General features: G+C 39.8%; 2 protein-coding genes across 2 annotated transcripts; one reads left to right on the top strand and one right to left on the bottom strand.

Annotated features, from left to right (window-relative positions):
• The first annotated feature begins 1,386 nt into the window (after positions 1 to 1,386).
• LOC308370559 (myosin heavy chain, fast skeletal muscle-like) lies at positions 1,387 to 14,231 on the top strand. Its single transcript, XM_080845221.1, has 41 exons — positions 1,387 to 1,405; positions 1,592 to 1,637; positions 2,756 to 2,971; positions 3,061 to 3,204; positions 3,294 to 3,450; positions 3,555 to 3,582; positions 3,711 to 3,831; positions 3,915 to 4,007; positions 4,097 to 4,160; positions 4,254 to 4,352; positions 4,447 to 4,550; positions 4,717 to 4,855; positions 5,154 to 5,272; positions 5,422 to 5,571; positions 5,662 to 5,832; positions 5,917 to 6,217; positions 6,313 to 6,377; positions 6,470 to 6,557; positions 6,660 to 6,777; positions 6,867 to 6,990; positions 7,077 to 7,213; positions 7,383 to 7,638; positions 7,741 to 7,983; positions 8,124 to 8,300; positions 8,391 to 8,536; positions 8,634 to 8,724; positions 8,801 to 9,190; positions 9,336 to 9,462; positions 9,540 to 9,658; positions 9,751 to 9,947; positions 10,952 to 11,135; positions 11,224 to 11,389; positions 11,987 to 12,111; positions 12,204 to 12,512; positions 12,626 to 12,829; positions 12,937 to 13,062; positions 13,170 to 13,340; positions 13,428 to 13,532; positions 13,620 to 13,715; positions 13,851 to 13,982; positions 14,115 to 14,231. The coding sequence occupies exons 3-41, from the start codon at positions 2,768 to 2,770 to the stop codon at positions 14,133 to 14,135; spliced, it is 5,811 nt and encodes a 1,936-aa protein (XP_080701347.1). The 5' UTR covers positions 1,387 to 1,405; positions 1,592 to 1,637; positions 2,756 to 2,767; the 3' UTR covers positions 14,136 to 14,231.
• Positions 14,232 to 16,651: 2,420 nt separating this feature from the next.
• On the bottom strand, positions 16,652 to 23,082 carry LOC308370594 (P2X purinoceptor 5-like; the record flags this gene model as incomplete). The annotated part of the gene is made up of 12 exons (XM_080845273.1): positions 16,652 to 16,757; positions 16,844 to 16,941; positions 17,133 to 17,198; positions 17,285 to 17,378; positions 17,483 to 17,616; positions 18,843 to 18,984; positions 19,113 to 19,187; positions 19,467 to 19,557; positions 19,878 to 19,953; positions 21,704 to 21,775; positions 21,962 to 22,112; positions 22,946 to 23,082. 12 exons carry the CDS (start codon positions 23,080 to 23,082, stop codon positions 16,652 to 16,654), a joined length of 1,242 nt encoding a protein of 413 aa, XP_080701399.1.
• Between the last annotated feature and the right edge of the window lie 1,886 nt (positions 23,083 to 24,968).

Here is a 24,968-nt window from a genome sequence, read left to right as displayed (position 1 = left end):
CAACCATGGTTATCAAATCAGAATATTCTGGAGTCTTTCAACTATAGTTTGATCTGGACTACTTCAGTTTGTCAAGGGCAGCTCTTCCTTGTCAATTCGGCCATACTGTATATAAATACTACATTTTACTGATTATATCTGCATTTACACCCACATATAACCATACAGTATTGGTGTGAATGGGTGCTTTGAATGGCTGTATGATACCAGGTGTGAGTGTTATTTGGCTGCATCAGTTCTAAAAGGAACTGTCACTTTTTCCATTTGACAAATGTAACTCACCATCAGGGCCTTTATGGAACGTAATATACTATAATAAATATGACCGATGATTCACTGTCTCAACTATGGAGCTGGAACATATTTGAAAAGCCAAAATAAAACATCTCAAGAGATCAACATGGTTTGCTGTGGAGAAGGTCAGAAGGATATAAATAGAGCCTCAAGGCTAAGGATGAGTGCTGAAGGCTATATTGTTCTTAGTTCTGATGAGGCTTGCCATTAAGCTTTTATTTCTTCACTCTGAGGTCCTACTTTGATCTTTGCATAACTTAAGTGTTTGTCCCTAAGTCTTCTTGGCTGAAGAGAAATATTTGAAACTAAAGGTCTACCACTGCCCAAAAAGGGCCTCTAAACCCTGCTGTGTATGTGTGCAGGGCATAAATAGAAGACATCACATAAATGATGAGGATATTCATTTCATGCAATTTATTTGAAGGTTATGACCTACGAATCAAAAGTGAACCATACGTTTGTTGACTGAAATGTACAAACCACTGAAACCTCCCACAGGACACTCATATTCACAAACAGACAAGCAAAAATGCATCCATGGAAGCACAAATGGATACACAAATAGATTTAGACTGACTAATTTGTACGTGTTTAGGTGAATTCATATATTATATATATTCATTAAATGTAGTTATTAATTTGTTAATACCTTACATCGACTGTAAAAAGAAACATATCTATTGAAAAATATACATCAATATGCCCCATGTAATTAGTATCCTTTCTGGTATTTTTTTTTTTTAAAGTTACTTATATTTTATTTCCAAAATAAGTTTTTTGAAATGCCCAATGATGCTTCAAGGGTTCAAATGTTAAATATACCTCAAATTGATCAGTTTAGGTATAGTTAAATGTATCTGACAAATCAGACTGCATAAACGGAAGTATATTACATAATAACTGTTTGTTACTAAAATCTGGGTACCAGTTAACCAACTATTTTATTAACATGTGGGACAACAAGATTAAGGTTAATTTTAAACGTATCAAACTACATCTATCAAACATCTTACCTTATTAGGGACCAGCTTAGTTTGCAGAAGATGGCCAATATAAGGACCTGCAGGGAGGAGGGAGGACTGCAAGAGAGGCCAGGGGGTTCCAGTGCACAGTAAGTCATCACTTGCTTCAGTAGACTGAGAGGGAGCTGCTATCAAGCAGGAGTTGTTGCATGGCAAACACTGTATTTCAACTGTGAAGGATGAGATAATTGGATTTTAATTTTAAGTTTTACTTTTTACACTACATTTACACATGCTGCATGTCATCTGACTTTGCAATTGACTTTGTTTTTCAGCGACTTTCACAGCTTTTGAAAATTCATCTGGTTTTGGAAGGAAAAGGTAAGACTTTATTTGAATTTACTTGTTACTCTTGTGAAGATAAATTACATCAATATAAGAGAAACCAGAAAATAATTTTCAACAGACCTCTTTCCTCACCTATTCATGACAAAACAGAATAGGGGATGTGGTAATTTGAAAGGAGTGACCCATACTGCATTCATAACACACCTTCTAATAGGGGGTGGGTGTTTGATAGCTCAGGAGACGTAGAGTACGGTACATGTGACTCTCATCATTGTTTCATTTATTTATTAATTTAATCACAAATATGTATCCTTAGAAGAAACAGTTTGAGACAGAAATAAGCTGAGGCACTTAATTGTAAAGACATTTTTTTTTTTTAAATAAAAAAAAAGTCTCTTAGCTATCCCTCCCCAGAACAGTTTTGAACAGCCTTCTTAGTTCTTCCAGTGATATTGAATGTCAGTAAAAACAGAATCCAGCCACAGCAGTCCTTCATCCCCATCATTTGCCTCATCATTCCCTTGGGTAGGCAAATGATGAATGGAAATCTACATGTGGACTTGATTATCTCAAATAGAAAAAGTTTGCAGGTTTCCTTTTGAATATTCAGGTCATCGGTTGTGGTTTCAATGCTGAATGTTTTCATTGAATCTTGATGACAGGAAATCCTTTTGAAAAAGTTGAAAATGTACAGATATATTGATGAAGCATTATGAAATTGTGTATTGATATAATGACTGTATGTGCATCTTATACAAATATATGTCACTGTAAATGTACAAAAGCAAGTGATAGAACAAGTTTTAGGGTTAGTAATGCAATACATATATTGACTTCACTTTGCAGTAAAGTACTTTTTTGTGTGCTATTTAATGCAGTGTGCTGTTTGATTATTATTTTTCCAATTTCTGGACAGTTTCCAGACAAATACTTATTGTATTGGATATGAAAAGTTGCTTTCCCTCATTTGATGGTTTATATTACCATTAGTCATTTCTGAGTGGTTACTCAAACAATACCAGGGAAACAGTAATGTGGTTCCTTGTTCCAAATGTGTTTGTTAGCGTTTAACAACTGATTTGATTTAAATAATGACTCTTAGCATTTTATGTTCACTACTCTTAGTTAATCAATTTATCTGTTCTATGCAGTAACCTGCAACCATGGGAGACGGGGAAATGGCCGCTTTTGGGGCGGCTGCAATTTACCTTCGTAAGCCAGAGAGGGAGAGAATTGAGGCCCAAAGCAAGCCCTTCGATGCAAAATCAGCTGTGTATGTAGTTGACAAGGAGGAGTTGTACCTCAAGGCTACAATCAAGAAGAGAGATGGTGGCAAAGTCACTGTTGAAGTCACTGATACCAAGGAGGTATGTTAGTAAAGCAGATATTTAGTGATAACTTCAATTATACCGAACATTTCTTGAATTCCTTTCTCTATTTTGTTCATTTGTTTTAGGAAAGAACCGTTAAGGAGGACGAAGTCTTCCCCATGAATCCTCCCAAATATGACAAGATTGAGGACATGGCCATGATGACCCACCTCAATGAAGCATCTGTCCTGTATAACCTCAAAGAGCGCTATGCAGCATGGATGATCTACGTAAGCATTATGATTTCTCACAGATGAAAAACTATGTAAAAAAAAAAAAAAAAAGCTGGAAAAACATCCCCTTTTTTCCCTTAATCTAGACCTACTCTGGACTTTTCTGTGCCACTGTGAACCCCTACAAGTGGCTCCCGGTGTATGACCAAACAGTGGTTGAGGCCTACAGAGGCAAGAAGCGTGTGGAGGCCCCACCTCACATCTTCTCTGTCTCTGACAATGCCTACCAGTTCATGCAACAAGGTAAGTGTTTCAGTTTAAAAGCCACTGAATAATATGATTTAATTATGTATTTGTTCATGAACTAATTCTATGGACAAATAAATTCAATCCATTTTGTCACACAGACAGGGAGAACCAGTCTGTCCTGATTACGTAAGTGTCCAGCATGCATTGAACCTTTCGACAGTTTAAAAAAAGGGATAAAATGTTGCATTATCTTCCGTGTACTCTTGTGGTACTCTAAATTGTGATCTGAACTGCAAAACTTCTTTATTATCCAGTGGAGAATCCGGTGCTGGCAAGACTGTGAACACCAAGCGTGTCATACAGTACTTTGCAACAATTGCAGTGTCTAGTGGCAAAAAAAAGGAAGAGGCACCAGTAGCCGCTGGAAAGATAAAGGTAGGAACTCTTTACACATTCATAGGCTAATTATAAAGCAGCACACACCTTCGCTTTCTAACAACATATTCATTGACTTGCAGGGCTCTCTTGAAGACCAGATTATTGCTGCCAACCCACTGTTGGAGGCTTATGGTAATGCTAAAACTGTGAGGAATGACAACTCTTCCCGTTTTGTAAGTTAACTTCTCATTTAAACTCCTGCCTCAGTTCTGTAGCTGTAAATTGGAATACATTTCTTAGAATATAATTTTATCTCAAACAGGGTAAATTCATCAGAATTCACTTTAACACAACTGGAAAGCTGGCTAGTGCTGACATTGAGACTTGTAAGTATACTTATCCCTCATGTTTATACAAATGTTTAATCATTCCTGCCTTAATTTTGTCAAATGAATATAAAAACTTCCCCACCTAAATAGACCTGCTGGAGAAGTCGAGAGTGACATTCCAGCTTCCTGCTGAGAGAGGCTACCACATCTTCTACCAGATGATGACCAACCACAAGCCTGAGATTGTCGGTAGGGTTAATAATTTAAACCCACAAACCAAAACATTACATTTAACTATTAATTTGCAACAACAAGTGTTTTTTTTTTTTTTTTACCCCTACAGAAATGTCACTCATCACAACCAACCCCTATGACTACCCCATGTGCAGTCAGGGTCAGATCACTGTGGCCAGCATTGATGACAAAGAGGAGTTGGACGCCACAGATGTAAGTCATCCAGACTTTGTTTTTTTTTATAAAGCATTATAATAATAATGATATAATTCATCATTTCAGACTGCCATTGACCTTCTGGGTTTCCATTTTTTTAAACATAATAGTCATGATTATAAATAGTTGTACTCTTAATTGGCATGTATGCATGTAATTGCAGGATGCCATTGATATCCTGGGTTTCATTCAAGAAGAGAAATGCGCCATTTTCAAGCTGACTGGTGCTGTGCTTCATCATGGCAACATGAAATTCAAGCAGAAGCAGCGTGAGGAGCAGGCTGAGCCTGATGGCAATGAGGGTGGGTTTAAAAACTTAAAACTTATAACTACAAGATAGTCTTCTTTATTGAAGTAATCTTACTATGCTGAATTGATGTATCAGTATATACTATTACTATACTATATATCAAATATAATAAAAACTTCAACTTGTACTTTTTCCTCTTGTTATAGTTCATATTATATTCATTCATAATATTTATTAATCAATATATCATAAAATCTAAAAATATTTATGGTGAACTCACAATTTAAGTTAAGGATAATTTGCTAGGGTAAAATACTGATATAAATAACTCACTTACATGCTTTGTCCAGATGCTGACAAAGTTGCCTACCTCCTGGGCCTGAACTCTGCTGATATGCTTAAGGCATTATGCAACCCAAGAGTGAAAGTCGGAAATGAGTATGTCACCAAGGCTCAAACAGTGCCACAGGTATTATTTCACCCACTACAAGGTTTTTGAAATAGTTTGAAAATAATTTGACAGCTGGTATTATCCTTCTTTAATCATACATGTTCAAAAATAAACTGTATGGTTTGGTCTGTACCTACTGAGACAATTACTTTGACATCATGTTTCAGGTCAATAATTCAGTTATGGCCTTGGCCAAGTCTATCTATGAGAGGATGTTCTTGTGGATGGTCATCCGTATCAACCAGATGTTGGACACAAAGCAACCAAGGCAGTTCTACATTGGTGTGCTCGACATAGCTGGCTTTGAGATTTTTGATGTGAGGACAAAATTATGACATTGTTCACCAACATATCTCGTAACTCAGGTGAGCCACTCTCAAATAATGTTTAATATGTATCCAACACAGTACAACAGCATGGAGCAGCTGTGTATCAACTTCACCAATGAAAAACTGCAACAGTTTTTCAACCACCACATGTTTGTCCTGGAGCAAGAGGAGTACAAGAAGGAGGGCATTGTTTGGGCATTCATCGACTTTGGCATGGATTTGGCCGCTTGCATTGAGCTGATTGAGAAGGTCCGTTTCAATAAATCAAAAAGCAAAATGTAGACATGTATTGTTTCATAATGCAAAATAATGCAATCTTGTTTTTTTAAACAGCCCATGGGTATCTTTGCCATCCTTGAAGAGGAGTGCATGTTTCCCAAGGCCTCTGATGTCACTTTCAAAAACAAGTTGTATGACCAGCATCTTGGCAAGACCAATGCTTTCCTGAAACCCAAGCCTGTCAAAGGCAAGGCTGAGGCTCACTTCTCCCTGGTGCACTATGCTGGCACTGTGGACTACAATGTTACTGGTTGGCTGGACAAGAACAAGGATCCACTGAATGACTCTGTTGTACAGCTTTACCAGAAGTCAGCAGTGAAACTGCTGCCCATCCTGTACCCAACTATTGTTGAGGGTAAAAACCTGTTAAAGTCGAAAAGATAACACACAAAAAGCTCATAATCTACATTATCAACTCAATAATCCAATTCATCATTTGTGTTCCAACAGAGAGTGGTGGTGGTGGTAAGAAGAAGAAGGGTGGCTCCATGATGACTGTGTCTTCACAGTTCAGGGTATATATTTGTAAACCTATAAAGCACAAAAAGAAATCAATCGTTAGAAATTATGGTCAGGGCATACATTGACGGCATTCTTACTTCAACAGGAGAACTTGGGCAAACTGATGACCAACTTGAGGAGCACGCATCCTCACTTTGTGCGTTGTCTGATTCCAAATGAGATTAAGAAACCAGGTAAAGGGCTTTTGATTATTTCATTAAAATTAAGGAAAACAAGTCCATTATTTTAGACCTTTCGTTTTATTTCCTATAACTGACACCTATGTGTCTTGACAGGTTATATGCAGAACTTTCTGGTCATCCACCAGCTCAGGTGTAATGGTGTACTGGAGGGTATCAGAATCTGTAGAAAGGGTTTCCCAAGCAGAATCCAGTATGCTGACTTCAAGCAAAGGTGAACTGAGAGCAGATAAACTACTACATCTTTTTTATGTTTGATTTTGAAGAGGAAAAATAACACAAAATGTTTTTGATCAACTGCAGATACAAAGTCCTCAATGCCAGTGTTATCCCTGAAGGTCAGTTCATTGACAACAAGAAGGCTGCTGAGAAACTCTTGGGATCAATTGATATTAATCACGAAGAGTACAAGTTTGGACACACTAAGGTAAAGATCTTACAAAAACTGTATTCCAAGAAGAACCATCCATCTCTCTTCCAAATGCTCAGATGGCTTTTGCTCCTCCCTCTCAGGTATTCTTCAAGGCTGGTCTGCTGGGTACACTTGAGGAGATGCGAGATGAGAAACTGGCTACCCTGGTCACAATGACTCAGGCTCTCGCCCGTGCATACCTGAGTAGGAGGGAATTTGCCAAGATGATGCAAAGAAGGTCAATTTCATTCACAAACATGAATTTTCAGTAGTCAACAGCAAATAGAACTGTTTAGTAAAAAGTGTAATTGTATCAAATATCTATTTGTGTATAAATTCATGCAATCAAAATTCTACACATGATTGTTAGGTTGTGAAAGAATTTACAACCAAAACTGGTTTTGTAGGGACGCCGTCTTTACCATTCAGTACAACATCCGATCCTTCATGAATGTCAAGACTTGGCCCTGGATGAAGGTTTACTACAAGATCAAGCCTCTTCTGCAAAGTGCAGAGACAGAGAAAGAGCTGGCCAACATGAAGGAGGACTTTGCAAAATGCAAAGACACGTTGGCAAAGGCTGAGGCCAGAAAGAAAGAACTTGAGGAGAAGATGGTCTCTATTTTGCAAGAAAGGAATGATTTGCAGCTGCAATTGGCATCTGTATGTTATCTCTCTCTAGTTGTAATACTGTTGGTGTAACACTTCATATCTGGTACATGTATGTAAGTTAATGGAAACAGATGTTTAACCTCTTATCTTTAGGGTTCTGAGGGTCTCAATGATGCTGAAGAGAGGTGTGAGGGTCTTATCAAGAATAAAATTCAGCTCGAGGCCAAACTCAAGGAGACATCTGAGAGACTGGAGGATGAAGAGGAAATCAATGCTGAGCTGACTGCCAAGAAGAGGAAGTTGGAGGATGAGTGCTCTGAGCTCAAGAAAGACATTGACGATCTGGAGCTGACTTTGGCCAAAGTGGAGAAGGAGAAACATGCCACTGAGAACAAGGTTGGAATTTTTTGAAGGAAGAACATCAGTGTGTTATTAAGTAGGGTTTGAACACACAGCAACGCTGGGCAAAAATATGCATACAGTCAGTAATGTATCTAAATTTCACTTTATACTGACATGAAACGTTCTATGCACAGGTTAAAAACCTAACTGAAGAGATGGCTTCTCAAGATGAGGCCATTGCTAAGCTGACAAAGGAGAAGAAAGCTCTCCAAGAGGCCCACCAGCAGACTCTTGATGATCTTCAGGCAGAGGAAGACAAAGTCAACTCTCTGACCAAAGCCAAGGCTAAGCTTGAACAACAAGTAGATGACGTGAGTTAATCATCTCTATGGAAATAATTATTCACAATAAGCTTCAGTATCTCTTTTCCCACTTGAATACCTCAGACTTTGATTCAATAGCTTGAGGGTTCCCTGGAGCAAGAAAAGAAGCTCCGCATGGACCTAGAGAGAGCCAAGAGAAAGCTTGAGGGTGACCTTAAGCTATCCCAGGAAAATGTCATGGATCTGGAAAATGAAAAGCAGCAGTCTGATGAGAAGCTAAAAAAGTAAAGGCGACATCTATTATCTATTATGAAACACTGCGTTCAATTTTCATGTGTGCATACCACTTCAGGTTAATTAATTTTTCCTTTTGTTAAACAGGAAGGAATTTGAAACAAGTCAACTTCTTAGTAAGATTGAAGATGAACAATCACTGGGTGCTCAGCTTCAGAAGAAGATCAAGGAGCTTCAGGTTTGTTTACTCTGATCAAAATGTTTAGCATTTTCTTAAAGTGATGTATGACTGTGTATGTTCTCACTATCAATAGGCTCGCATTGAGGAACTGGAGGAGGAGATTGAGGCTGAGCGTGCAGCTCGTGCCAAAGTTGAGAAGCAGAGAGCTGATCTTTCCAGGGAACTTGAGGAGATCAGTGAGAGGCTTGAGGAGGCTGGTGGTGCCACTTCTGCTCAGATTGAGATGAACAAGAAGCGTGAGGCTGAGTTCCAGAAGCTGCGTCGTGACCTTGAAGAGTCCACCCTGCAGCATGAAGCCACTGCTGCAGCTCTCCGCAAGAAGCAGGCAGACAGCGTTGCTGAGCTGGGAGAGCAGATCGACAACCTCCAGCGTGTCAAGCAGAAGCTTGAGAAGGAGAAGAGTGAATACAAGATGGAGATTGATGATCTCTCCAGCAACATGGAGGCCGTTGCAAAAGCTAAGGTTAGTGAAATGACTGCCATCGTGTTTTGCTTTGAACTGACCAAGTTACACAATTCACTTTTAACTTGTTTCTGAGGTGCTACATGTAATCTTACTGCATTGTTTTCCCTTCCTTCGTATGGTTCACATGCATTTTCATAAACAGGGAAATCTGGAGAAGATGTGCCGCACCCTGGAGGACCAACTTAGTGAAATCAAGGCTAAGAGTGATGAGGGAGTCCGCCAGCTTAATGACCTCAGTGTTCAGAGAGCAAGACTTACTACTGAAAATGGTAATATTTATGGGATGCATATGTTTACTTTTTATTTGTCTGCAAACTTTTTGCTAAAAAACACAACTGTAAACCAGGTGAGCTTGGACGTCGTGGGGAGGAGAAGGATGCCCTTCTTTCTCAGCTGACCAGAAGCAAGCAGGCATACACTCAGCAAATTGAGGAACTGAAGAGGATTAATGAAGAGGAGGTCAAGGTAAAGAATCTTAATTAAGTAAAAGACTACTGGCTTACATTAATTAAATTGTGTGCATCTATTTAAGACTATACATACTTATTCACAAACAGGCCAAGAATGCCCTGGCCCATGCTGTTCAGTCTGCACGCCACGACTGCGACCTTTTGAGGGAGCAGTTTGAGGAAGAGCAGGAGGCAAAGGCTGAGCTGCAGCGGGGCATGTCCAAGGCAAACAGTGAAGTGGCTCAGTGGAGGTCCAGATATGAAACTGATGCCATCCAGCGCACTGAGGAGCTTGAGGAGTCCAAGTATGTACAACCAAATAATCAAATACATTACGCATCCTAATTCGAAAGGACAACGGGCTATGTGTTACGCATGCGCTTTTATGATAGTCCACTAATGGAGTATCATCAAAGGGAGGAGTAGCAGGAAGCATTTAATCGTTTTCAGGATAAACAAAGATGTCCACGAAACACAGGTAATAGTCCAAATCCAGAGCAAAGTGAATAATCCCAAACGGCGAATAAACAACCAAAGATTCAAATAATATCATAAACTTTGGAAACTATAAGATTTGGCGTCTAGGCTCAACAAACAGGTTAACCAGCAAGCCATATGACACAGGAGGTTTCTGACTAATTTCCTTCCCTGTCATGATCCTGAAGGCCTAATAATTAAGTTTGCATTCTAAATTTGCCAGTCATATAGAGAATGTACAGGCTAATAAGACAGATTTCATTATTAGACCAGTGATTTGAATGAGTTTCTGGCCTTTTACCCCATGTAGACATTGAATAATTATTACTATAGTCTACCTTTATGATGATGGCAATTCATGCGACATGACTTTTACAACCATCTAGTTGTATTTGACATGAAACAGCTTTATGTGGTAGGTGCAACTAATTCAAGCAACATACTGAACTCAACTGATATGATTGTTTCAGTAGCTCATTTTAGAAATAAATCATATTTAATGAACAGTGATAATGACACAAATATGTAGAAAGAGAAATCTCGCTTCTTCTGACTGTCTTTGTTGCCACTATGCTGAGAGACGCTAAAGTATTTTAGAATGGTTGGTAATCTGTACATTTAGTAAGTAGTGAAACACCCACCTTTTTGATCAGACACACCCAAATGAGGCGTTGGTCTACCTTCAAAGGCGCTACGGTCTGTGAACATGCAATGAAATCCTCAAATTAATATGCCCTTCTTTGTTTCGTGCAAAAACCCACGGTGTTCATCTATTAGATTAGGGCCTACTGTTTTATGAAACTATTGCTGACAAATACTATCATTTAATCAGGAAAAAGCTTGCCCAGCGTCTGCAGGATGCTGAGGAGCAAATTGAGGCCACCAACTCAAAGTGTGCCTCTCTTGAGAAGACCAAGCTTAGACTGCAGGGTGAGGTTGAAGACCTCATGGTTGATGTGGAGAGAGCCAATTCTCTTGCTGCCAATCTTGACAAAAAGCAGAGGAACTTTGACAAGGTAATACCTCCAATATATCATTCAGATGTGGAATACAGGTAAGGGTTGTATAACAATCCATCTTACAACAAATTACTGTTCCAAAAAGGTCCTGGCAGATTGGAAGCAGAAGTACGAGGAGAGTCAAGCAGAGTTGGAGGGTGCCCTGAAAGAGGCTCGCTCTCTCAGCACTGAGATGTTCAAGATGAAGAACTCCTATGAGGAGGCTCTTGATCATCTGGAGACCCTGAAGAGGGAGAACAAGAACCTCCAACGTGAGTCAAAATAACTAGATAAATAAATTGTATTCCACTAACATGGAATGAATTAGCCTGGTGACACCAGCCTACGTATTTCAGCCTGAATTGATTTCAAGCTCATACTCAGTCTGGCCCAACCCCGTTGAACATCGTTTCCAGGCTTCATAATCCAACCGCACCAATCAGCGAACAGTTCAGAGCTGTGACGCAAAACTCGCCTTGGAGGAAGAGACATGAAAAGCTATCGGGAAAGTTGTCTCAACTCTCGAGAACATCGGAAAATTAAAAGGAGAACAAAAGTATTGTCTTGTAAGTTTTATGATAGGAAAGGACGTCGTAGCTCTTCTCCCAACTGGCTTTGGGAAGAGTTTAATCTACTGAATGTTTACCAAACGTTGCTTATTGGTTAAGGGAACTCCAATGATTTTAAACCTCAAGCTAAGCACCCGCCCATCTCGGAAACGAAAATGCATGGGGTTAGGCCAGACTGACTGACGAAAAGAAATGGAGTCACAGGCTGGTAATGGCCAGGCTAGGAATGAATGGTGTCTTAAAACAATATTTAAAAATCCTGAATATGTTTACTGTTATATTATAACCACACATCTGCAGAGGAGATTTCTGAACTGACTGAGCAACTCGGTGAGACTGGAAAGAGCCTCCATGAGCTGGATAAGGCCAGGAAGACTGTAGAGACTGAGAAGGCAGAGATCCAGACTGCCCTGGAAGAGGCTGAGGTATATATTCAGGCAGGCATTACTCTACACAACAAGAAACTGTACAGAAATCAAGTTATTTACATTTTAAAAATCCTCGTTTCCTTCTTTAGGGAACTCTTGAGCATGAGGAGTCCAAGATTCTTCGCATTCAGCTTGAGCTTAACCAGGTCAAGGGTGAGGTTGATAGGAAGCTTGCAGAGAGGGATGAGGAGATGGAGCAGTTTAAGAGGAACAGCCAGAGGGTGATTGACACCATGCAGAGCACTCTGGACTCTGAGATCAGGAGCAGGAATGATGCCCTGAGAATCAAGAAGAAAATGGAGGGAGACCTCAACGAGATGGAGGTTCAGCTGAGCCATGCAAACCGCCAGGCTTCTGAAGCCCAGAAACAACTGAGAAATGTGCAGGGTCAACTCAAGGTAAGATTGTGTCAATAAATCAATATTTGTGTGTACTCCAATGTAATATAGCCAAAATGCCTCTTGGTAGTACAATACAAAATCTCTTTTCTTGCCATGTTTTTTTCGGTTAGGATGCCCAACTGCACCTTGATGATGCTCTCCGAGGGCAGGAGGATATGAAGGAGCAGGTTGCCATGGTGGAGCGCAGGAACAACCTTATGTTGGCTGAGATTGAGGAGCTGAGAGCTGCCCTGGAGCAGACAGAGAGAGGCCGCAAAGTGGCTGAACAGGAACTGGTGGATGCCAGTGAGCGGGTTGGACTCCTTCACTCCCAGGTGAACATTAATTTCTTAAAAACGTCAAAAAGGAATTGAACTCCATTTTCATATTTTTTTTTATCATCGTTTCAATCATTAAATATATTACTCTTGCTTAACAACAGAACACAAGTCTTGTGAACACCAAGAAGAAGCTTGAGACCGAATTGGTTCAGATCCAAGGTGAACTCGAAGACATTGTCCAAGGGGCAAGAAACGCTGAAGATAAGGCCAAGAAAGCTATTACTGATGTAAATGGAGTTTTATGTTATGAAATATTAAATACATTAATTGAATAACATATTAAGACGCATATATGTACGGTTATTTGATTAAAAAGCCACATGCTATCGTGTAGGCTGCCATGATGGCAGAGGAGCTGAAGAAGGAGCAGGACACCAGTTCTCATCTGGAGAGGATGAAGAAGAATCTGGAGGTCACTGTGAAGGATCTGCAAAACCGCCTGGATGAGGCAGAGAATCTGGCCATGAAGGGTGGCAAGAAACAACTCCAGAAACTGGAGTCCAGGGTAGGTAAACAATTTGGGGAAATATGTTCAAAATGTAATGAATAAACAAAGATCATTGTTTGAAAAGTAAATATTCCTCATGTTTAGGTTCGTGAGCTGGAAGCTGAGGTTGACGCTGAAACGAGACGTGGTGCTGATGCTGTCAAGGGAGTCCGCAAATATGAGAGAAGAGTGAAGGAGCTCACCTACCAGGTACAAGAATCTCTTTTCACTCTTTAGGACAGCATCTGACTCCAAGAGGAGGGGACATTGCTTGACACATTTTGTTTTTCTCTTGAGACTGAGGAGGACAAGAAGAATGTCATCAGACTGCAGGATCTGGTTGACAAGCTGCAGATGAAAGTCAAGGCCTACAAGAGGCAGGCTGAGGAAGCTGTGAGTAGTTGTTTTTTTAATCTCATCTGTAAAGGAAAATATTTTCTGAAATGTTACACATGTTAATACAGGGATAACATGTGCACTCTAAAACCGGATAATTTCTATTCGCTAAATACATTCCCTCATTATCAGGAGGAACAAGCCAACACCCACCTGTCCAAGGTCAGGAAGGTTCAGAATGAGCTGGAGGAGGCTGAGGAGCGTGCTGACATTGCTGAATCCCAGGTCAACAAGCTGAGGGCAAAGAGCCGTGACTCTGGAAAGGTACAACTTATAATGTCAAAAAGTAATGTACTTATTATGTCAGAAAGTAATGCACTCAATTTCTGAGGGTCTTTAAGATGTTTTGGCTTTACTTCTAACCAATTTCATATTGTATTTTTTTCTCTTTCCAAGGGCAAGGAGGCATCTGAGTAAATCCTCATCAGTCTTGTCACTTTTAACTGGATTAATATCCTGATTAATGTGACCATTTTGTAACAATGCACCTAATAAAAGCTTGCATTCTGAATATCCCTCTGAGTTGTTTTCTTTACGGATAAATTCTAAGACATATTCAGAGTTTGATTAAATTGTTGGTTTGGTTTCGCCAGGATTTATCAGACCTGTGATAATCTTACAAACACATTCGTGACACTCTTTTTCAAACCTTTTTATAGCGCATAAAATACTCACAAGAGTTGTAAATAAGGAATATGAGGAGATTCAGTTTAATATAGTTAAGATGATTTACAAAATATAATAATAGTGCCTATAATAGTCCACCCAAACTATAATATATGTCACATACACAATATACATTTAAAATGGCAACAAGTTATTTAGGGGATCAGGGCCTCGTTTCCCGATAACAACGTATTTTAACGGCCTACGTGGATTTTTAAGACATAGTAGACTCAGTAACACTTTCTATTTACGAGCGTTTCCCGAACATCATCTTAAAGTCAGGTGCACGAGTTCTTAAGTATATCTTAAGAGCTGTTTACGTCAGGTTAACCTGTTTACGTTAATTGCTGTGAAATTAGCTAGCCTATGCGTGCATCGAACGTGCACTGTGCACTGAATTCGGGGCGGGGATAGTAACGCCGAACGACGCCCCTGGATAAGGTGTCGAGGGGGTTGAAGCATACGTCATGCGTGACTGTATGAGCTATGAAACTAGCGATTTAAAAAAAGTTTCAATGAAGAACATGGTTGCAAATATATATGTATACAACTGTGTAGAGCACGAAACAAGACTGTTGTCATTTTTAAATTAATTATAAGCCAAAAATACTTACATGTAATGTATTTAGCATCTAGCTAGAAAGCTACCATATAAGCCAATGGAGTGGTGGCATAAGCGCTAATTGTGCCTTAAAACTACTGTTTGAAAGCTTCAGTTAAGACATATATACTCTGCATCGGTCGCGTAGCACATTTCAGATCAAACCGAGTCATTATAAACATATAAAAAGTTGTGTAGATAGCTTTATTAATGTCAAATATTCCTCACTTCAAGGAGCCATGTTTTTTTTTTTAAATTCCCCTTTCTTCCGAACGACGGGTGAACGACGCCCCTGGTGGATTGCATCGCTAAGTGTGAAGTTAAGTGTGAAGTTAAGTGTGAAGTTCGCTAAGTGTGAAGTTACTACTGGTCCTGACCACACGTAGAATTCTTCTCAGCGAAAGAACAATTTAAGCTAAGTGCGGCGTCGGGAAACTGCTCTGCAACGTAGGATCCCTCTTACGACCGATTTCAAGTGCTTTTTCGCGTTCGGGAAACGAGGCCCAGGGCAAGTGTGTAATTGTTACAGAATCACTGCTCATCATAGTGATTTCTTTTGTAGCACACTTATCAAAGACTGCTACAACTGTGTCTACACTTTTAATTTGAACGTTTACAGCATAACAGCACAATTTTCATTTATTTTTTCCCAAAAAAGAATGTGGAAAACAAACAAAAAAACATTAGCATAACGTCCGTATTTTGCGATTGCCTAATATGCTCGCTGTCTCTTTGGCTTTATTATGTAGTATTGTTGTGACTGATTTGTAGGTTTGTGATGAATTGAACCCTCTTCTTTTCAGATCTGGATAAAACTCTTTGTTCTTGGTCGTTCAGGGAAGAAATCTTTATTTTCCTAGTAAAACACCAACAGCATAAACCTGAGCAAGCCTCTAGACAATACTGATTTGACTTGTCACACTAAATCACACAATACTGATTTGACTTCAGATTCACTAAGGCTGAATCCCATTTCTCCCGCTACCCCTTCGTCTTTCCCCTTCCCCTCCGTTTTGCGCGTTCATGTGGAGGGGTAGGGCTGTCCCAATTCACGTTAAGACAGAGGGGTAGGGGAAGGGGAAGCGCTTTCTACCGCTCCAAACGAAGATTTTCCGAGGGCACACTTCAAACGGAGGGGTAGACTGATTTCCCTCAATGCATTGCGAACCCGTGATCATTAAAGAACAAACATCGCGCGAGTCCATTTAAAAATGTCGGAAACAGCAGGGAAAGCATCACACAAATGAAAGTATTTTCTTTGTAATTCATGATTTTAAAACTTGTTTGATGAAATGTTGCATTGTGTAAATAACAGCTGCAGGCGCCATGTTTGTTTATATCTGGTGAGTGACAGCTGTCGCTTCGTACTGATGACGTACGTAATTGTTGAAGTGCTATCCCAATTCGAAGGGCTAGCGTTTCAACCCCTTCCGCTACCGCTCCGTTTGAAAAAGCGAAGGCGAAGGGGTAGGGGTAAGGGTAGGGGTAGAGATGAGAAATGGGATTGGGCCTAAATCTTCCTTGGCCCTTCCCTTATTGTTGATTGTCTTCACATACAGATTATTGAGTTTTCATTCACATGTTTTCCACCACACTATCACATTGCAGCTACAATACTAAGTCTTTGAGAAGCGTAAAGCAGCCATGTTGCATTGATTCCTGTTAGTCAGGCTGAAGCCTCCCGGTCCTTTGAGGAGTCTTTCTGTAGCCTCAGTTGTTGCTGTTCATCTGATTCTTCCTCTTGAGCTTTATCTCGTGTACGGGTATTATTTCTAGGACAAGCACAGGATATTTACTTTCTCACGGATATTCAGACGTATATTCAGTTCTATTGTATGATTGTGGTTAGAAAAAGTACCTGGAGGAGCCAGCCTTTATGGAGACATACATTTTGTTCCTGTCTTCGTCTCTATTTCTCATATAGTAAAGCAATAACATGTTACAGAGGAAACTCCCCTAAAGAAAAAAAGTGATGTGCACATGTTAATATCATTGTTAGGCATAATCACAGTATCCACACTAAGTACAGAGAGCATTATGAGGGCTAAACTGTGAGGGTAGTGAGTACTGACCTCTACTGGTTATTCAGCCAAATTACATCTGGCATCCTGAAAATGTCAACAGTGACATCATGATTTCATACTTACAGCACCCAGTAGAGCAAGTCCTGATCCAATGTTAACTATGGTGTTGATGATACTGAACTTCCCTGCCTATGGAAACAAGTACACCAGTGAAATACATTTGCATCAGTGTTCCCTGCTCTACACCAGAAAAACAAAAAGTATTTCTGTCATACCTTTCCATGAACCATGACGTGGAAACGAATTCCATACACCTTAAATAAAGTCCTGTAGTCATGTCCGGTAGCATTTTTGTAATAGCGGGCATATCTGGAGATGTACAATGTGCATGACATAAGGTGATGTCAGTTCTGCTGAATGGAGACAAACACTGCTAACGGTCTGAATGCCACGGGTCAGGCAAGAGGCTCTACCTGAAATTGAAGGTAGTGATAGAGTTGACGGTGGTGTTCGCGTCCAGACGGATGAAGCTGTATTTGGGCTGGCACTGGGACCAGTCGATGTCCAGATTGCAGTTCCAGTTGATCAGGATCCCAATCGCTGCACCCTGAGAGGACATACAACTGCCTTGGTTAGTGGCACAGAAAAGAGAGGCTCTGATGTTGTGTTCTGATATTACACAAAAGTGTGTGGCTGGAGATACATCATGCCCTGCCCTTGTGTGTGCCGCGACTTTGTTGATTGTCTGCCCCGCCTGATTTGATTTCCTAGTGTTGCCGACCTCTGCCTGTCACAGTCCGGCCTGGTACACTCCCTCCCTAATCAGTGATCTGGCATATCAGTGTGGTTCTGTGTGCTCCGTGACAGGTTTTCCCTCTGGCCTGTCTCCTGGCTGACTGACAAGCAAGGCATCCAATCACTGGTGCCTGCTCCACCACACCTGACTCCACTCTCCTTGTCAACCACAGCTTTTAAACTGCACCAGGATTGACAGTCGTCACCACATTGTCCCGTCAATTTCCGGATTCTGGCTGTTTTGCTGTTACTGAATTTTTGCTGTCGACCGAAGTCCCTTTGTACTGCTGCCAGTATTCTCCTTGCCTACCTGTGTACCGATCTCTCTGCCTGTACCTTTGCTGTGCCTAACTCTGTCTGCCTATGAATTGACCTTTGCCTGACTAGTGACCTTGGATTTTTGCCTGTCCCTCTGCTGTTATTTTTTGGGATATTTTTTACTCTTCTGTTGCCAACTGGGTGTCGTGCCTGACTGTTTTGTCCTCATATTCATATTAAAAGAACAACTAAATCGTCCATCTGTTCCTGAGTCTGCTTTTAAGTTTGCTACCTTTATCTGGCCTCAACGGCCCTGACACTGTCTGACTAACGAAGCCTGCTTTTGCCTCTTCCTATTGGATAATCTGCCTGATTTTCAAACGCCTACCTGTGTACTGAACCCCGTCCTGACCCACACCGAACCCTGTCATCGCCTTATCCTTGTTGGATTTGTTTGCCTGCCTTTGGACTGTCTTTCTGTGTACCGAACTTTGCTAGTAAACAATTTTGATTATTCCTTACCCCTGTCTCTGAGTTGTGCGATTTGAGTCCTGCTCACAACTACGCCCAAAATATATTTACACAACTTTGCTAGTAAACAATATGACGTGGAAACGAATTTACACAATTTAAAAGAAATTAAGAAACTAAGTCACTAAGTCAAATCATCAAGTTATCAGGTCATAGACAATCATGTTAGTCTTCTTTACCTTCCACCTGTACTCAGGACTTTATCAGTGCATATATCACTAGTCAAACTGATACAAATACTGTACTCACTGCTTGAGCCATGTCCTGAAACCTGTGTCCAGTTTTGTTAATAATATCTCCTAAGCGGAAGATGGGACAGTAAGGATGATCCGACTCATCGTAGTTGCACGTCGGTAAATAAGTCATGTCCTGTGTCTCACGGACATTTGATCTGGAATCAATGAAGGATTAAAATGAGCGCCATAACCTCATTCGAGAGGTTAGCTCTGAACCTTTGCATCATGCCACCAACAAGATCACATTACTCAATTATTTCCCCAAAACTGACCTTTTACTTACTTTGAGAAGCTGAATCTTGGAAATCTGATGTAGTTCTTGATATAGATGGTAAAGTTTTCAACTTTCCCTAGCACACTGACATGAAGAAATTGATGATTTTTCCACAAACAGTTTTACACTCCAAACACTTTTACATGTTTCTGACACAAGCCATAGCATTCACCTATTCATGGACATGAATTTACAACAGTAAATAATGAATGTAAACAGAAATGTTTGATGGAAGCTCTTGGTGAATTGGTCTACAGACCATTTATTTCTTAATTTACAAAGAAAAACGTTCAATGATGTATATTTCCACATTTATAAGTTCTCAGTGAAAGTATGTGTAACTGTAGTAAAATAGTGTCTCACTGGGATTTCTGACTCTCTTCACCTGGACACCAGCCATGTATTTCACATGTCCCATTTTTGTCCTTATTCAAGCACCGGCCAGTCTTTATTCCTAAAGAATATAAAGCACATGTAAATAAAAAAATTACACTTTCATCAAAGCAGACCATGATTCTGTTGATAATAGTATGCTTTTTCACATTTACTGTTATCAATTATCAGCTGGAAATTGAGCAAAATACAACAAACGATACAACACCCCACCACATCCAGCCAAATAAACCTTCCTTAAAGGTATATCACTCATTTCTTGTTTATTTAAGAAGAATAGAAATCTATTTTTCCTGTTAGCACCCCATGATGACTTGGCTTGTTTATTACGACTGAATAGCCTAATTACACTCTCCTAATATGGTGCTTCCTTAGTCATACCATGACCAGCTCTAACTGACTCTCCTTGTTGGCATTCATCATCGTCACGACAGCGGCCATCTGGAATCCTATGGCTCTAAAAGGATAACAAACATGAAGCTATTTTAACCTGTGGGGCAGTATTCTAAACAAAATAGTGAAAGGATGAAAGCAGATAGAGTTGAGTCAGCCAGGGATTTACTTGTTAGCCATATGAGGTGTAAAGGTTAGTGTGTGACTGCTGTTGAAGAGCTTAAAGTGGCTCAGACGCATAGCAGAGGAGACACACATGTAGATCTGCATTTAAATCTTACACCACTATGCCTCAGTTTGGCATGTTACAGTCCTCACTATGGTATGAAATCACTGGGAAAGGTGGCCACCACTGGCACATAATGATGTTTGTTTAGTGACTACCCCAGTGGACATTAAATATGTTTTCATTTTTCAGAGAACGCCCCTTGCAAGGGCTATTAATGTTAAAGGTGCAGTGTGTAGGATTTATCCGGAATCAGGACAAGCAATGTCATAAGATAATGATAAACATATAAGTGTGGCCTTTCCCTGATGGGAATCGCTGATAAGGGACAAATGTTTTCAGAGTTATAGATAGATAGATAGATAGATAGATAGATAGATAGATAGATAGATAGATAGATAGATAGATAGATAGATAGATATATAGATAGATAGATAGATGGATACTTTATTAATCCCGAGGGAAATTTAGGATGTGAATGTGATGTGGAAGTTCCCTGTTTTCTGCTGGACAGGTCATTTAGCCTTCTTCTTCTTCGCCTTCTGACTTCATAGTGGAGCATAGGCCATCGATAACAAGTTTCCACCGGACTCGATTCAAGTCCTCCAGCAATGTCCCTCTGACCTCAACTTCACCTCATTTAGCCTACCAATCTAAACGCAATTTGTTGTTTGATCGCTTTAGCAAGAACATGGCTAAATTCGATATTTTGTGGCTAAATTCAATATTTTGTATATTTTGTAAATTCAATATTTTGTATCAAACTCCCTGTGTCAATGATACAAAATATCGAATCGCCACCAGGATGGTAAATTTATATTGTATTTTAAATGTATAAATGTATGCCCCAAAACTAGAATTTATCTTTGTTATTTGGACCCAGAAGACCTGGTAGCTGAGACCACAGCAACTGAAAATGAATGCCAATAAAAGTCTATCATTAAACAAAAGAGCTTTGGAGCTCATGACAGCCAACAACTAACATAACCAAACTTCACAATTTACAGTCCACGGAAGGACCTACAGTTTAACAGACTAAATACCAACCTACAGTTTTGAAATATTTATCTAACCTCATCACTGTACATATGATGGCTACTCGATGTGGTTGTAGGGGATGACATCATTTTGGAAGCAGCTACTGGCAACTGACAGACACTGTACATTATCCTCCATGCTTGGAAAAAAGAGGGAGGGGAATTCAATTGGTGGTAGTCTGCAAATTCAACGCTAGATGCCACTTAATCCTACACATTGCACCTTTCAAGTTGTTGTTAAATTTAAATTCAGTTTGTCAGATGATATTTCTGAGTCAGAATGTGAACAGACATGCTTGACATATCCCTCCTAAAAAATAATGCTTCAGGTACAGTGACTAATTCACATGGAACACAATCTAGGCTTCATTACAACAACATGGTTTTGACTCATGTTAAGTCATAACCATGTTGTTGTAAAGATAGATTATGTTTCATGTGAATAAGTGTTTCACACATTTTAGAATTTAATAAAAATGTCATTACCAAAATTCAGGGATACAGGGAATATGAATAGGTCTGCTTGTAAACACTGTAGGAGAGGCACTTACTTCTGCACAGATGCCCAATGTCTGATTGGGTATTTGTGTGACATTGGTTGTGATGAAAAAATTTGCATCACCCTGCAAAGACAAAAATGGAGAAAATATCTGTCTACAACAGTGTAATATGTTTCAATGTAGGCCTGTGATACCATTCAGAGATACAAAATGTTATGATAAGATACAGCAGGCAAGTTTGAATAACATTCGAATTTCACACAAACATAATAATACACAACTATATTATTGCCATATGTCTGGACTCACATTCGGTGGAATTACATAGTCCTCCGGTCCCCACAAACTGAGTCCCGTGTCGCTGGAATTGATTAGTACAACTCCCTTCACTTTGGTGATTACAGAGCTCTGTATGGACTCTTCTGTTGCTTGATAGCCCTTATTCACGACAAAAACCCACCTAGGCAAAAGATAAAAGTGGGAAAATGTATAAATCAACAACGACAAAGTTAATTTCATATCACCAAGAAAGATCACTTAATTTTACGAAAAAGTAAGTAAGTTATCCGTTATTAGTTTGTCCGTTCATCAGTTGAAACAAACCCCACATTTTTGAGTGAGAACAACCATTACCTTCTCCCTCCGATACAAATAAGTGCAACTCCTACAAGAAATAGCTATAGCCTACTGTTAAATGGATATAGAGGTCCGCGCCAGATAACCGAACAAAAACTCTACTAACGCTTGCCTCACGGGTGCAAAACCATATGCCGTTTCATCATATTTGGTAGAATGAAGGACAAATTAGTTGTGAATACTGTCACCGTGTTTGAAATGTATTGTTCTGTTAATAGCCGAGTGACAGCTGATTTTCCAAATAAAAGTTGGCAATTTTGCAACTTTCCGATGCGCCATTTGACCTTATTACCTTATTTACCACAGTTCGACGATTTTATTTATCATGATCAATTTTCTTTAATTGAGGATGGCGTAATACTAAGCATACTTCGTGGATTATAGAGTTCACAAGTTGCGAAATGAAACAAAAACAGATAACAGTTAAAGTTGTAGGCTATTATTGATTGATTCACATTGATATGAATGGAGCACATGACTTACAAGTGGTGGAAAATTAATGTAAAAGTAGGCTATTTGTTCTGTAAATTAGCGCGCTCGGTGACGGCGCGGACCTCTGTGTTATTATTTGACCAAAGGAAAAAAAAACAGATGTTAAACACAAACGTCGACTATCTATCACCGCTGCAGGTATGTCTACTGCGGGTATGTGCTTACCCGATTAGGTATCCGATGATACACAGCTGAATAACTCTGTATAATATGCCAACTTTATGTTTTTTCACAATGACATACTTTTCAGTTTTATAATCGAACGCAATGTTAAATATTTTCTCAGAAGTTGACTCAGCCATGCTCCGCAATGGGACTGAATTGACATTCGCTGAATATTCGATAGGCTATTGAACTTTTAATTCGATCACGACAAGCCTCTTTTATTTGTACTTTTAACCGTAGTGTGAGGTTGCGGTGTCATCAAAGGGTCAACAAACTCAACCAATGGAATATGTTTCGCTTTATCGGTAAAGCTATTATGTGACATCACATCCCACAAGGCGATGTCAAGGGCAAGGCAGGCCATAGAGGACTCAGTATTTGAGTATTTGCATCGGTTTGGCTTTGTATTACATTTCCCTCTTCCTCTCTCACATGTCTTTCCATATTATCTTGAGGGTATGGAGAAATATCTGCATAGCTTGCATCTGCATTATCTGCATAAAATGCAGATGCAAGCTATGCAGGCTATCCACTTATGTGTATAAATCCACTGGCTTGCCTCTGATTCTCTCTTCACCTTTTTTCCTCCCTTTCCTTGAATGAATGTTAGTAAAAGTGGAATCAATTAATTTCCTCAAAGGCTTACTTTATTAAAACAGTCCTTATTAAAACTAAACTCGGTGTGTGTGTGTGTGTGCTTTAAGGACTGAATCTCTAGACATGTAGACTGGTGTTACCTGCATGTTCAGAAGCTTGCTGTTCCCAGCGGTGTCCAGCTGTGCAACCACAAATCTGTGTTCCATGGGCTGCGCATGGGGTCCACGTGCAAAGAAGGTGACAAGACGTCCATGGGAGCAAACAAAGGTTAACAACGTTCAAGGTTTACAGGTAACAATGCTAAGGTTCAAAGTAACAATGCTATTCACGGTTTACAAGGTTCAAAGGTCATGGTTCACAGGAATAATTACTTTTGAACGTGATGAGTGTGTGTGTGTGTGTGTGTGTGTGTGTGTGTGTGTGTGTGTGTGCATAAACAAATCCTTTTTTAAATTTGGTATCCCTCTGTTCTTACTGGACAACCTGTGGTGATTGGCTCATAGAGAGCACACTTTCAAGTTTTTAAAAAACAATGGTACTAAACAACAGTACACGCCTAAGCCAGTTGTTCGGCAGAACAACATCCATTTTGTCAAACATATTAATGTGATATGTGTTACAACATTCATTTGTAAGATTTTACACAATATGCAACAGTTGGAAGGACAATTAAATGGTAAACTAGAATGCGTTTCGTGAACGAACTGCGAGAGTGTGCTTGCTCTGTTGCGGCCATGACAGAGAGAACAAGTGCCTATGAATTAACATGTATTTACATCTACTCAATCAGTGTAGTGGGGCCTTCTTCCAATATATTTTAGCAAGCAACCAAGCTCAACCATTATATTTAGGCTCCACTGACATTTAGACATATGAGGGTATCTTTGTTGTTCTGTTTTTGTTTGCTTGTTTATTGTGAAAGGGTCTAGTGTGTTACATTTGGTCATAATAGTTCCAGAGTTTCGTTATACTGACTTACTGAGCTAAGTGAATTGTTGAAATTGTTATCTTGGTAAAAGGAAACATCTCTGCAACAATATTGGAATGAATGCGGTTACATAGCCAGCTTTACTTAAAGTTTATTGTAAGATAGGCCTATATGTTAGACTTAATGCAGTTAGAGTTAGACTGTAGGTCTAGTATCTAACGTAAGCAACACTTTTAGGCTGAATCCCATTTCTACCCCTTCGTCTTTCCCCTTCCCCTCCGTTTTGCGCGTTCACGTGTAGGGGTAGTGCTATCCCAATTCACATTAAGACAGAGGGGTAGGGGAAGGGGAAGCGCTTTCTACCCCTCCAAACGGAGATTTTCCGAGGGCACACTTCAAACGGAGGGGTAGACTGATTTCCCTCAATGCATTGCGAACCCGTGATCATTAAAGAACAAACATCGCGGGAGTCAATTTAAAAATGTCGGAAACAGCAGG

The sequence above is a fragment of the Sprattus sprattus genome (genome assembly GCF_963457725.1).
Source record: "Sprattus sprattus genome assembly, chromosome: 9".
In the NCBI taxonomy this organism is placed as follows: Eukaryota; Metazoa; Chordata; class Actinopteri; order Clupeiformes; family Clupeidae; genus Sprattus; species Sprattus sprattus.
Note: the sequence above shows the minus strand (reverse complement) of the source record. Positions and strands in the feature narration are given on the sequence as shown.